The sequence below is a fragment of the Talpa occidentalis genome, unplaced genomic scaffold (genome assembly GCF_014898055.3).
Source record: "Talpa occidentalis isolate TD23 unplaced genomic scaffold, MPIMG_talOcc4v2.1 talOcc4.2, whole genome shotgun sequence".
In the NCBI taxonomy this organism is placed as follows: Eukaryota; Metazoa; Chordata; class Mammalia; order Eulipotyphla; family Talpidae; genus Talpa; species Talpa occidentalis.
In genome coordinates, this window is record NW_023602073.1 from 104,252,896 (window position 1) to 104,268,532 (window position 15,637).

General features: G+C 33.6%; 1 protein-coding gene across 2 annotated transcripts in view; it reads right to left on the reverse strand.

Annotated features, from left to right (window-relative positions):
• Positions 1-15,637, reverse strand: part of ASCC3 (activating signal cointegrator 1 complex subunit 3) — a 257,561-nt gene that overhangs the window by 72,683 nt on the left and 169,241 nt on the right. For both annotated transcript variants that reach the window (XM_037520154.2, XM_054699051.1), the window contains exons 31-34: positions 10,678-10,815; positions 8,908-9,028; positions 7,905-8,037; positions 6,440-6,565 (exon numbers count right to left, since the gene is read on the reverse strand). In XM_037520154.2, the coding sequence (XP_037376051.1) occupies positions 6,440-6,565; positions 7,905-8,037; positions 8,908-9,028; positions 10,678-10,815 (518 nt within the window). The remainder of the gene's footprint in view (positions 1-6,439; positions 6,566-7,904; positions 8,038-8,907; positions 9,029-10,677; positions 10,816-15,637) is intronic.

A 15,637-nucleotide genomic window follows, 5' to 3' on the forward strand; every position in this document is an offset into this window, starting at 1 on the left:
TTTGTTTTCCATTTTATTAATTTCCATTTTTATTTTTATAAATTCCTTTCTTATATTTGTTTTGCCATTTAATTTCTAGAAATGAAGCTTATTTTATTTTCAAGCATTCCTGATTTCTTGTAAGTGCTCTAAAGATAGATATTCCTTAGACTTGTGCATTGATTGGAATTTCAAGCTTTGTTATATAAAACTTTGTTTTGTACAGCTGTAGTCTATACTTTTTAAAAAAATGTTTATCTTTCACTAGAATAAAAGTAGTTAAATCCCAAGAACTTACATTTTGCCATATTTTTATTGCATATATCTGTCCTTATTGCATCACACAACGAGAAAATACCCTTATGATTTTATTTTATTGAGATAACTTGAGTTTACAACACAACATTGTATATGATTTAGAGGTACAGGTCATACCCTACATGTGTATGTTACTACACCACGCCCACCACCAAAACACCAAAAGTCTACCATATTTTGAAATATGAGTTGTTCTTTGTGGTCTATTTCATGGTACATTTTTATAAACAAATTTCTACAAGGGTTTCTAGCTATGGCATCTTCCTTCTGGCGGGAAGGTACATACAAAGATAGACAGACATACCTATGCAAGGATATTTCTGTATTTTATGAAATACTTTCCTCTTTGACAGGCTGATTTGTGGGAAAGATGTGTTAAAGTTTCTCAACTGGTTGTTGCTTTATATCTTGATGCTATGTTTCAAGATACATTTTTAGTAATTACATGTGCCACAAAATGAACTGTTTTTCTCTGTCCTTTCAAATCTTTTTGCCTCAAATTTTGCTTTCTGATTTTAATTCTGTAGCTACTGCTTTCCCTTCGTTATTCTTCATTTCTTCTTTCAACCTTTAATTTTCAGCTTTTTTAGATCACTCTGATTTGACATGTTGCTTATAAATAATGTTTAGCTAGATTAAAAAACAGAATCTGAGAATTTCTGTCTTTCAATGGGGAAGTTCAAGTCATATCTAACATTATAACTCACCTGACATGATAGACATGATATGAACTTACCTTGCTAGCCTTCTGCCCTGAACCCTATAATGGTTCCCATTTCATTCAGAAGGAAAGTCAAAGTCCCTCCACGGTCTCCAAGGTTGCACATGACTGGGGCTACTACCAACTCCCCAGATCCCTAATCACATTTCCTGCTACTGTCCCTCCTCACTTACTCTACTTCAGCAACCCCTTCTCTTTGCTATGCCTTGAATATAGACATGTTTGCCTTAGAACCAACTCTGTTACTTTGGCCTGTCAGCCTCACTTCTCTCCATATCTCTGTTCAAATATCAGTACTTAAAATAAAAAGAAAATACAGTATTATTAACTAGAGTACCATGTTGTATATTAGATGCCCAGAATTTTCATCTTATAACTGCAATATTTTTTAACCTTTGACTACCTTCCATGTTCCTCTTCAGCAGTCAATAAGGCCTATTTTGACTTCCAACTAGCACTGCAATTTCTTCCATTCTATATCCTCTTCCTCTCTTTCTTTCTCACATTGTTCATTTTTTCCAAAGCATTCATCATAAAAATGCACTTTTAAATTTACCAGCCATTGTAAAAGAAAATGAGAGACATGAAAGTAGAAATTTTTGTGTTTAATTTCACTGACACATAAATGTTTGCTGAATTAAAGAATATAGATTTAAGTTTTAAATAACTAGACCTTACCATTTTAGGGAGATATTATGATTTTTCAGGAGCAGAGGTCACAACTTATGTTTCAATAGACCTAATATTTTTGCTAATTACTAATACTGTTTTGATTACTATAGATTTCTAATATAGTTTGAACCAGGAAACATGATGCTCCCTGCTTTGTTCTTTCTTTGGCTACTCAGGATCTTTTGTGGTGCCATACAAATTTTAGGATTGTTTTTCCTATTTTAGTGAGAAATATCACTGATATTGAACAAAATTATTACTATACCTATTCTAAATTGATTTGGATACAGGTTTTCGTTCAGAATAATAATGACATTCTTAGTCCTAACCTATCCACGTATCTCAAAATTTGTACAGGTGGCTACTAAAGGTACTAGTATAATCGATATGGATGTTTAAGAGTGAATGAATCACCACTTCCTGAAAATTAAAGTGCATTTATCAGGATGACTGAACTTTTACAACTCTTAAGAGTTAAATTGGTTATAAGGACCTGGAGGACTTTTGGCAGGAAGAAGCGTGATAGTAAAATCACAAATGTGGAAGAAAACTTTTCACTAAAGGTGGTACGGGTTCATGTTTCCTTCAATCTATCCTAGGCCCCTTGGTGGTGGTACTGAAGATACCCAGGTCTCCTTTGGGACAGCACGAAGGAAGAAAAGCAACTGCCACAATTACTAAGGCTTAGTATAATTTATGATTCAAGTATATTCCTTTAAGATTTCAATGTTGTCCACTGTGCAAGCATCCCCCAAAATCTTGTTCTGTGCTCAATTAATATTATTATAACTGCAAGTAGGTATTATTAATACCTACTTATTAAGTAGGTGGCAGTTTGTAACAAGAGCAAGTGGGAGCAATGAATCCTTTAGTTACCTCTCAGTGGGACCCCTATGAGCTCTTGGTTCGTGTCTCTCTCATGGTTGAAAAAATGTAAACACTGGACAGTTTTCTCCTCATTATTTGAACTTAAAGCCTTAATGTATTTTATGCTTACTAACTAATCCTTATCTAGTTCCCACCTTCAATATAACACATTTAAAATTTGATCAATATTATATGACAGTTTACAAATTAGTCTAGACTGGGGAAAGACCAAAACATTCAGGTGAAACAGATGAAAGCAAAGAACAAGAAAAAAAAAATTGAGTTATGAAGTCAAGGTAATAAATGTAGAGTAATAACATTAACAAAAGTAAGAAAGTTAGATGAGGAAGATTTTGATGGCTATTTAGATGATTAGGTTTTAAATATATTGAATTTGAAATGACAGTAAGAAGTTCACGTGGCAACATTCACAGGAAGGGGGAGAAATGAGATTGTAACTTGGTAGAAAGCAGACTGGAGTGACATATTTTGGGGTCTTTCATATACAGATGATATTTTTAAATATAGAAGGGATCTCCAAAGATGAACTTCTTAGTATTAAGTACCAACAAGAGCACAATATCACTTATACAGTATTCTTGCCAATCAGGACTTGATTCTGGGATGAGGAAATTTCAGCCAAACTGAAACTGAAGGTCTTTTTTTTTTTTTTTTAAACAAAATAACTGGTCAATATTTTTCTAAAATGTCAAGGTTATGACAGACACTGTAAGACTAAGGAAATGTCATAGATTGGAGTGAACTAAATAAGCAGAAAATTAAGTGGAATGCAGAATAATAAATTTGATCCTGTACTATAAAGGGACACTAGTGGGACAACTGGTAAAATTTATAGATTAGTTAATAACATTGTTGAAATGATAATTTATGGTTTTGATTGAGCTGCGGTCATATAAGATATTAACTTTTGGGGGAAGCTGGGTTAAAATATACAGTAATCATTTGTTCTAGTTTTGTGATTTTAAATAAGTCTCACATTGTTTCAAAATGAAAAATTAAAATTAAAAAAATTAAGAAAAGAAGATATAAAGTTCAGTGTAACTGTGGATTCAGTAAGAAACTATAATTTGCTAAATAACTCAGTTTGCCTCAGAAAATTAGTCCCTTGGTTGCAATCAGACATGCTAATAGAAATGATTAGGTTCTTAGTCTCCAAACTAGGTTATTCAGGATGGTATAGATGAGTAAAGGAACTGGAATGGCATTCAAGAACAACAGCTCACTCATCAACATTAATCATGCTCTTCATAATTAATACAGAATTCAGAAAAGCTTTTTTATTATGATTGAGTCCCAACATGAACTTATGAGGGAGGTAAGCTTATTACTCACTTTCTAGATGAAAAAAGTGAAGTTGAGAGAGGCAAAGTGAATCAAGGTCACACAGACAGCAGAGAGTGGTGCTGAAACAAGTGTTCTGATTCCAAACTCAAGCTTTCTCTACTACACTGAATGCCTCTCTTCTTATGACATATATATATATATATATATATACACACACACACACATACATGTATATATACATATACACGCACACACTCGCGCGCGCGCACACACACACACTCACACAGTTATATACCAAGTCTTCCTCCTTTCAAAACAAAGAGATGTGAGCCAAAAAAGTAAGGTTTCTAAGGCTTGACTTTATCACAGAGTAGTTATGGGATCTAGAGTTAGTCATTTTAAGTTTCCAGCCTCTAATTCTCAATATCAAACAAGAAAGTTGGACTAAAGTATATGCAATGTCTATCCTAGTATACCATTCCACATTTCTAATCCTCTGATCTATTTACTGATAAATTTTCAGTGCCTGATTGCTATCTTGCTCCCAGATGATATTTTGTACCAAATCCAGAGGAAGGAACAGATGAGGACACCCTGAGCAAAAAGTGGCACCATATTCTCAAACTTCCATCCATGTAAGTGGAACTACTGGCTGAAAAGAAATAAAATTCTTATGGTAGCAACAAGCATGATTTAGCAATAATATCATTGTGAGCTATGTATTCAGGACTCTACAGTGGTTTAACATTCCCTCTTGCTCATCTCAGGAATGTCCCTCATATTTGGCATCTTTCTTTCCCTCTGCATCTGTTTGTCCTATTTATCCTTCCCATATTATTGTGAAGCTTCTTAACTTGTCTTCCTGCTATAAATGTTTCCCCATTCTAAGTCATTACCTACCCTAGTGCTATGAGTATCAAGGCAAACAAAACCTAATTCGCTGATGTTAAACTATGTTTAAAATCTTCCAATGGTACTGTACCACAGTCATCAGGATCAATGCCAACTCATTAGCATGGCAAACATTTCCCCTACTCTTTGCTGTTTGATGTACTTTCTGGTCAAGATAATCTTTCTTCTCCATACTCTGTAAGTTCCAGCTACATCAAACTTCTTGCCATTTTCTAAACATTCAAGTTCCAAGGGTGTCTGCCCATATAGTAATTTTGTGCCTTCCACCTTTCACTGATCGAGATTCAAGATCTGGTTGAAATATAACCTCTTCTGTAAAAGTTTCACTCTCATAGTTTAAATATAGATTATTAGAGCACTAATGATTTATACTGTAACGATTTATATGCCTTATATCCACACTAAAAGATCAGCTTTCGGAGACAGGGAATGACATACACTTATCTTTAAGTCTCAGTGTCTAGTATAACATCTGACAAACAGGTGCTAAATGATGACCTACCTGTAGTGCTTATACTAAAAGACTCCTTCAGAATTCCTGCAATTTCAGCTCTTTATGCAAGTGTTTTACAGATAACTCAAAAATTCTTCCCCTACAACTTCATAATCCTCATCCTCTGAATTTCAACTACACTCAAGTCATCAGTACTGAGTAATTTAGTACATTTCTTTTTTTAAAAAACAAGATTTATTTTATTTATTTATGCATACAAGAGCAGGGGTATAGGCCGGAGGTGTGTTTGTGTGTGTGTGTGGTAGGGGGGGGGTGAGAGAATACACCAGAGTCAGAAAGGGGAGCAGAACAGGCAGATCTACTGAAATACTCTGCTGAGGGGGCGAGACAGGAGAGGACTGCTGCGCCATGTGGGTCAGCTCCCTGTCTGGGGACCGAATTAATGCCGCAGTAGCTGTTGATAGCTTAATAGTGCTGACTTTAACCTCTGCACCACCAGGGAGGCCCCTAATTTAGTACATTTCTTAATGACTGGAGGTATCTTCTCTCCCTAACTACAGCGATAACTCCTAATGTAAGTTCTAATTAAAATAAATAATAAATACACACAATTATTTTCTAATATTACAATATATTGTGATCATCTAATTCTCTGAGAAAATTCATGCAACTGGAATGTCCAATGTTCTAAGTTTTTATTATATATCTGATATTACAGATTTTTATTTTATATTTTTTAAGATTTATTTATTTATTTATTTATTTAAGCACTGGGTACAATCAGAAGCGCGGGAGGGTGAGAGAATTCACCACAGCGGGGAGCAGAGCAGGCAGAAGGACCGAGGTACACTGCTGAGGGGAGCAGCGGGCAGCAGGAGAGGTCTGCGCGCCATGCGGGACCCTCCTCTGGTGGCCGGGGAGCAGCCGGGGATCGAACCGGCGCTGCAGAGGCCGCGGGCAGCTTCGCAACCCAGCGCTCAACTGCTGTGCCACAGGGGAGGCCCCTGATATTACAGATTTTTAAATGAAATTAAAAAAAATTACAAGGGGAGTAGACAGAAGAAGACAGAGACAGATGGGGGCGGGGGGAGAGAGAGATAGAGAAATAGCGACAGAGACTGAGAGAATTTAGAGATTAGAGTTTGCTACTTTCAAACATATTTTCTTTCAGGGCAAAGCAGAAAGATAAATGTTGCCCTGTGCTTACTTACCTGGGGTTCATGATAAGTCGTCGGAAAAAGTAAGTCCAGGTGATATAATCCATTGCATCTTGCTTAGATGTTATTGTGCCACCAGCAATCTCTGCATTTAAATGATCAGAGAGTACTCCCAAAAGGCTATATAGTAACAAACATAGAGAAAACATAAACAAACATGAAATGAAACACACTTTATCTTACACAGTAGATTCATTTTATGTTTCAGGCAACAAATGTGTTTTGTACAGTATAATCTATATTTAATTTTTTGGAAAATAACTGTTAGAATGGAATAAATACCGGTCAACAGGAAAGGAGCTAGTACGTTTTAGGAGGAGAAGGTGAGAATCAAAATAAAAGCAGACAACAGAAGATATCTTTGAGAGCAGGGAAGATATACTTATAGTGTATTGGTGTAAGTATGGGATAATACTGAAGCAGAAGGAGAGCTGGCAATAAAGGGATGACAGCCCTTCACAATAGAACAAAGCTGTAACTTTCATTCAACCCAATAATATTAATTCTCCAACCACATAAGATATAATTGGACTAGAAGTTGCAGAGTGTACAACAATGATCAAGTGTGTTGAAAAACTGGCATAACAAACTCTTCATTTTAGATTCTTATGTTATAAAAAAAGGAAATAATGAGCAACACAAGAAAAGATTAATAAGTAAATGATGAGACATGGAACATTTAATATTTATTTGGAAATTTTAATATTTATATTAAAAAACAGTTTTTAAAATTTCTTATTTTTGTGTAGAAGAACGAGTATGTAGAATAGAGGTGCGGGGGATGAGATGGTTCACCAGAGACAGAGTGGGGAGCAGAAAAGAAAAATGTCTTGTCCTTTGCAGTTAGGATATGGTAAAGGAAAGAGTATAGTCAAAGTCTGTGATAAAAAGTAGCAAACGATAAATGTTTTCAATGAAAAATGTATAAGTGAGGGCAAATAGTTATTTTCAGCTGAGAAAAGGAGAAAAGAATTTGTTAAAGGAGCAGTAGTTACTACAATACACACCAAACTAATTATTAAATGTTTACTATGTGCTTATCACTGTACCAGGCCTTAAACATTTGATCATTACAAGTACTTTATATGAAATAGCTATCACTGCTGCTGTCTATTTCATAGATTAATATACTGAAGCATGGAGGATTTAAGTAAGTTGCTTGGTACCAAGCATGTAAATGGTGAAGATATCATGTAAATCGAAGTTGTCTGGCTCCAAATCGAAGTTGTCTGGCTCCGGAATCAATGAGACTGACATTGTACTAAAATTGCTTCTTAAAAAAAAGTTTTTTAGTGAAATTTTAATTGTATGTTGTCTTATAGCAATGATAATATTCAATTTCACTTCAAGTAACTTTTAAACTACAAAATTTACTGGTTTTTATCTAAATGAAATGGAAACACAAATATTATTTTTTTAATTAATGGATTCATTTAAATTAATTCATAGCACAAGTTACCTTGATTCTACAGGGAAAGGTTCATAAAGAAATTTTTTGTAAAAGTCTTTCTTTATGTCATGAACCAGAATTACAGCTTTGCCTTGGTCATCAAACTGAGGCCTCCCAGCACGCCCCATCATCTGGAGTACATCTGTAAAAAAAGAGAAGCAGGATTCTGCAGGATGGCACATTATGGTATGTTTCTACACTGCAACAAAGTAACAATTGAATAGAAAATTTATGAGCAAGTGTACTATCTGTGATGGCTACTATTGAGTTCCCTAAAAACTAAATGATCAATTCATTCACTATCATAAAAAATAGATTCTCTGACTGTAAAAATAACAGAGATGAAAGCTTCCTTTAGTTAAATGCTTAAGAATACTGTTTAAAAATTATTACTATTTTAATTAAGTTAGAAAAAGCAATACACATACAGGAAAATCTCTTCAGCAGAGTCATTTGATTATTTTTCCTGACAAATAATGGGCCATTTATTTCCTCCCTCCCACTCATTTCTCTTATACTGCAGGAACTTCCAAGTAATGATTTAGAAATGACATAATTATAACATGCAGTCATTGAGTGGAAATACATATTGATTATATTTCTCTTTAGAGCCCACTGGAAATACTTTTAATATGTTAATAGACTCAAGCAGCAACAAGGGCTTTGGTTCTAGATGTCCCATGGAAGTATCATTTTTAGTGAGACAGGCTTAAAATTAAATATAATATTTAATTATAAGTTTTTAAATCACTAATGGCTATAAACTAGTAATTTTATCAATTTATGAATGTGAAGCCATTAGTTATGCTTCTGCTTCTGATGTTTATTAACAAAGAAAGTAAAAGCAAATAAAACAGTTCAATATACTGAATAATGTTACACTAGAAACAAAACGTATAATTCATTTATTATATTTTAAATATGACCAATTCTCTACAATTTAATCCATCCTAATTCAAATTTTAAGGTTAAAGTAGAATAGTAATATATCTATAAAATTAAAAAAAATAACCTGTAATGGGAAAATCCACATAACGTCTTGTTTTTCCATCATAATATTCTGTTCCTTTAATAATTACTAAATGAGCTGGAAAGTTTACACCCCAGGCTAATGTGCTTGTAGCAATTAGAACCTAAAAAAATAAAAGATAATATCTTCTATTTAGATGAAGGAACTTTCAAGTTACATTGAAGTATCTGTTCATGGAATCAAGAAAAACAAGAGAGACTATAAATAGTTAGGACTACACCAAACTATAAAGCTTCTGTACAGTGGAAAAACTTTAATTAAAACAAAGACACTCTGGGAGAAAATATTTCCACATCATACATCTGAACAAGGGGCTAGTATCCAGTATCTACAAATAACTGATATAATTCAATGAAAAGAAAACAATGAACCCAATCAAAAAATGAGTAGAAGAGCTAAAAAGACACTTCTCCAGAGAAGACATACAGATGGCTAGCAGGCACATGGGGGAAAAAAAGTAATTATATAAAGTAAAAATCAAAATCAACAGGCAACTATAAACCAGAGACATTCTGCAGTGGGGGAGAAGAGAGTAGGATCAAAAAGGGGGTGTGAGGAGCACAAGGGACTATGTGATAGTACATGGGTGAATGGGTTCTGGGAATTTCACAGGGACTATAACCAAGATCAACCATACATTGTACAAAAATGAAAAATGATGTAAAAAATATATAAAATAAAATAATGAAAAAAATGCTCATCATTACTTATCATCAGGGAAACGCAAATCAAAACCACAATGAGCTACCATGTCATACTTGTCAGAAAGGGCCATATCAAAAAGACTACAAACAACAAATATTTTCAAGAATGTGGTGAAAAAGAACTCTCATACAATGTTGGTGTGAATATAGACTGGTCCAGTCCATATGGAAAACAGTATAGAGATTTTTCAAGATATTAAAAATAGGGTCTCCCCTGGTGGCGCAGCTGTTGAGCCCTGGGCTGCAAACCGGCGAGGGTCCCACATGGTGTGACAGACCTCTCCTGTCGCGCCTGCTGCTCCCCTCAGCAGTGGATTTCATCATCTGCCTGTTCTGCTCCCCACTCTGGCTCTGTTTAATTCTCTCACCCTCCTGTGCTTCTGACTGTGCCCAGTGCTTGTATAAATAAATAAATAAAATCTTAAAAAAAAAAGAGATATTAAAAATAGATCTACCACATGAACCAGCAGTTCCACTCTTAGACATCTACCCAAAGAGTGCAAAACCACTAATTTGAAGGGTTACATGCACTACTTTTCATGTCTGCACTATTTGTAATAGCCAACCTATGGAAACAACCTAAATGCCCAAAGACAGTTGAATGAATTAGGAAGATGAGGCATATATACACAATGGAACTCTACTCAGCTATAAAAAGAGATATACTCTTGACTTTTACGACAACATTTAACATGCTAAGTTAAATGAGTCACCAGGAGATACAAATACTGAATGGTGTCACTTAAATGTGGGATATGGAAAACCAAAACAAAGGGTCAGATATAGCCAAACCAATAGCAAACTCTAGAAATCTGACTGTAGAATTGAGGCTACTAGAGGGGGAGAGATGAAGAGGAGAATAAAATGAGGAAGAGGCACAATGGACTATGGTGGAGAACTTTCAGTGCCTTGGTGATTGCTGTGCTATTATGACATATACCTGAAGGGTGTGAACTTAAACCCTTAAATCATTTATAGAGTTGTAAACCAATGTTAGATCAATTAAAAAAAAAAAAAGCAAAGATAATGAGAAGGGGAAAAAGAATACCTGAACTTTACAGTTTACAAATAATTCCTCTACTGTTTTTCGGTCCCTTTCATGAAGTCCAGCATGGTGCATTCCTATTCCAAAAGCAAGTGTCAGCTTTAGGTTGGAATCTCTTAGTGTTCCAATGATGTTCTCCATCTGCAAATAGAAAATCAATTACAAGATGTAGATGCATTAGTTTAAAATTGTTCATATGAAGACTGTATTTGATTTTTTTTTTTTTTTGCTTCTTAGTATATTATGAGCATAAAAATACAGGCCCCATCTACTGTTATGATTATAATGAAATAAAATGAAAAGAATATTTAGTGACTATGCATATTCTAAGTGAAGAAAAGTTTAACTGCAACAAGGAAAAATACCTGTGAATCAATGGAATGTTACCTTAATAAGTAACAATTATTAAAAGGGATGTAGTGTTGCCTAAAGTATTTCAGTGTCTGTGTTTATCTGCTGGGTCAAAAAGACTTCTATCTTTTTGGGTCAGTGTTAAAAATTTTAAAAATCATTCATAATCCCATCAGATAGCAAGAATCATTCAAATTTAGGCTTTCTTACTAAACTCCGTCTCAGAGGAAGTCATATATCCTCTCTAAACCTTAGTTTCTTCAGTTAAAAAAAACAAAAATATTTTTGTTTGCTTTTCACTTCTTTGCTCAATAATGCAGCTAAATGCTTTTCATATTTACTGACTTTTCTGGGTGTGTATTAAGGATATCAATGCCTTTCCATCATGTTATAATACTTTCATCCAGTTTTCTATTTGCATTTCATGTATATATAAATGTTTTTTTACTTTATGGAATTAAATTTTTAAATTCGCCCCCTGTGCTTTGTTGCTTAAAAAACATTTCTTCCTCTTGAGGATCAAGTATGTATTTACTTATTATTATTACTTCAACTTCTGTTGTACTTTTATTTTTATTTAAATAATTAATCTGTAATTATTTCATAGTAGTATGATACAAATATAAATTTATTTTTTCTAAATAACCAGTTATTCTAGAAATATTGATTAAATACCTCACCTATTTTAAATAACTTTTATATATACCAGCGTTGAATTTTATAATAGATTTTATTTCCAGTCTCAATTTAGCTCACTCAGTTTAATATGTCTAAGTAGTTTCTGAAATTCAATTTTTTAAAAATACTCTCTAAATGCTCTCTGAATACTGATCATTTTCTACTGGACATGGAAATTATTTGAATTTATGGCAAGAAACCAGCAAATCTTGTTTTTACGAACTGGTACTCCTTGTAAAGAATTAAATAGAAAGCCCAATCTCCTTCTATTTAATGAAGATCTCTACTGTTTAAAAATACAGGATGACACAAGATACAGCTTGGTGAAGTTCTTTCTGGGCAAGTCCATGCAGGGAGTAATGCTGATATCAAGTGGCTTGAGAATAAAGAATGCTTAAAAGAAGGACCTTCTTTAGCTATGGCTGTAACTTTATTACCACATGTGAACAGTAAACAATAGTGGAGGAGGTACTGGGAAATAGGTATGCATATATATCTGCAGACTGAAAACCTGGTATTGTCTTCAGACTTCATTTCCTTCTCCCATTTCACTATTACCTTTAATATACTCAAGTATACCTGCAACACACTTTGCTGGCTACACATAAAATAATAAGTAGCTCAGAAATCTCTATCCTGTAGAAAGCTTAGCTTGGCTGTTGCAGTATAGTAAAAAATGCTTAAGACAAACACCCATATAATGAAGCACTCCAATTGTTTTCATTATTATTCATTTTGTTTTTAATTTTTGGAAAATTTTCTAAGCTTTGGAAACAAGATGTTTCACACCAATAATAAAAAAATGGAAAGATTAAATTTGATTAAATTTGTAACAATTTTAATGTACAAAAAGCACTGCCTGGACTAGGTAATCTTTTAATGAAATACATATCAGAAATATTGTTCAACTTTCCCTGAACAGAATGCATTTAATAAACAGTTAATTCTGTACTACAGTCACAGTATGGTCACCTGAGGTTAGTGCATTATTTACTTTATAAGCAAGAATATGGAATATGTTAACATAAATCCACTTTACCTTTTAATTAGCATAGGATAAGTAAGCTAACTTATGTATAACTTAGCTTACATAAGTAAGCTAACAAATGCATACTATCAAGAAAGGCACTTGCTTATTTCATAAATTATGTTGGCCATTTTTTTGTTTAATAGTACACTGAATAAAATATCTTTAATTTACACTATCAAGAATTAAGTCACTGTTATTTTTGCTCTGACAATGAGTTTCAGGGGTTTTCTTTTTTAGTTTCACAGAATATTTTTGTTACTTGTAAAACTCTTAGAGTTTCAGGGCAATGCAAACCATATCCAAAAAGCAATGTACCATTTACCATAGGAAAACTAAAGAATACGATGTCAGTTAAGCATTAGTATCCTTTCCTTTTCCATTATGGAAGGGTAGCTGTTGTTCATTCTCCCTGCCCCCACTTTCACATAAATCAATGCATTAAAAAGAACTATCTGCCTATCTGAACAGGCAAAGACCTAAAAGTCCTCATGAGAACAATTACAAAAAAGCAACTTCATTTATTACATGGTTACTGTGGATGAGTTCTGCGTTATTTGACCACAATAAAAAAGTGAAATTTATAGAAACATTACTCAATCATCAAATAAAATGCTACTAGAACAGCCTGTTTAAATTTGAAAATGTAATTTTGATTAAATTTTATATGTTATTACTGTTATATTTATTACTATATGTTATTTTACTGCTTAAAATAAAAATAATCTTCATCTTCATTAAAAATCATAATACAAGTGGACATCTTTAGGAATTAGGAAAATGAAAGCTTAAGGCATGATAACAGAAATTATTTGTTGAGTACTTTTCAGACATTGTGCTGACAACTTTACAAAAATTTTCACATTTAATTTTTTACATAAAATAATATAGTTTTGATGTAATACACAATTCATTAACACAATCAGGTAAATTTCAAATTTAAAGACTCCGTGAACTTGAATACTGTTAAGTAGCCTTTTTCAACCTTGCTTCCATGAGAGAACTAAGTTCTACAAAAAAATCTGAATTACCATCTTAAGTTTTCCAAAGATTGCTAGCATCCATTCTAGGAGGCTAAGAGAAAACTACATACAATGGATGCCTTTGGACACTGAGGCAATTTTTGTTAAGAAAGGGTGCTATATAATTTTAAAAAGAACAGTAATTATAATTAAAATACTTTGATAGAGGAAGTTTTAATTTCACAGTTCATTTTTCAGCTAACATTTATTGTAATGCACATGTATCTTTCCAACAAACAGCCATTGAAATATGTTTAGCTACCTGATAGTTAAACCAAAAGAAATATTTGATATTGTAAATAAAATAAAAACAGATCTTTGGTCCTCTTAAGTAATGGTCTTATTCTAGGGTGGTGGGGGAGGAGCAGGCACATATGTAAACTGTTGAACCAATTATTTTAACTTAATAGATTTTTTTTTTATATTTTAAATTTATTATACTCAAAAAGCTTTTGTAGAAAGATAGGATTCCATTTAAGTAGATACATTACTCTGTGCTTGAAATACATTCCAGTCAGAATATAATTCAGTGAGTTGATGACAATGCTGGCTCCAAAAGAAAAGAGGAGACCAGATTGGACAAGAATGAGCTAACAGATTGTGCAGCCCAGTTCTGTCTCTTTGAGTGTGATGTATTGTTTCAAGATGCTAAAAACTCATACTTTCTCAAAGCATATCTGCTGTGCTGGTTTTCCCATTTTCACAGAATCCTCATTATCAGAACCCTGTACTCTTTTCAAAGCACGTTAGGCTGAGACCATATGCCACTGAATAATGCTTATCAATTGTCTAAGCGCTCAATAAAAGATGCACCATACAAAAGAATAATGAAAGTTATGAACACTTTTCTTTACAAAAATAACTAAATAAACCACATCTGGCACAGATGTTAAACAAACTTAAAACATTTCCTTATAATAAGTGTTAATTTCTTAAAATATACTTCTGTATAATACCTCTGTAGACTGAAGGGGAAAAAAATTAAATTGGAAAAAAACTTTAGAACATCTTATTGATACACTAACGGGAAATAAAAATATTAAAGATAGTAGTTTCCAAACTTTACCAATATTCCTTTAACATATTCTCTTATTGCCCCTCTGAAGTCTCAAAACAACCACACAAAATGATTCATTATACAGTTAATATGTAAGTATATTTATATGTGATTAAATGGTCACATGTGAGTTAATTATATGAAGCCTAAACAATAACGTGTAACTTTTTGCTGTGTCCACTAGTTAAATACCATTTTCACTGTATTTGTTTTTTTAGCTTGGCTGATTTTTTCCCCCCCCCAAAGATTTATTTATTTATTTATACAAGCACTGGGTACAGTCAGAAGCGCGGGAGGGTGAGAGAATTCACCAGAGCCAGAGCAGGGAGCAGAGCAGGCAGCAGGACCGAAGTACACTGCTGAGGGGAGCAGCGGGCAGCAGGAGAGGTCTGTGCGCCATGTGGGACCCTCCTCCGGTGGCCGGGGAGCAGCTGGGGATTGAACCGGGGCTTCAGAGGCTGCGGGCAGCTTCGCAACCCAGCACTCAACCGCTGCGCCACCGGGGAGGCCCGGCTGATTCTTAATGATACCAATATCAATGGGCTACAGAATGAGATATTAAAGATTTTTCGTATTAATTATTTTAAATTTACTATGCTACTTAATGGATTTAATTAACTAATTAATTTAATTCACAATGCTCTTGGTAGGAAATCCTGCTATAATAGCCCCATAATTTTGTACATTTTATGCCTTTATTTTCATTTTTGAAGAGTTCTGATTCCAACCTATAAGTGGAAATTATTTCCATACATTGAAAAGTGTTTTAAATGCATATAAAGCTGATGAATGGGAAATTACATATATTAATTTTCTAAAGCAGCATAA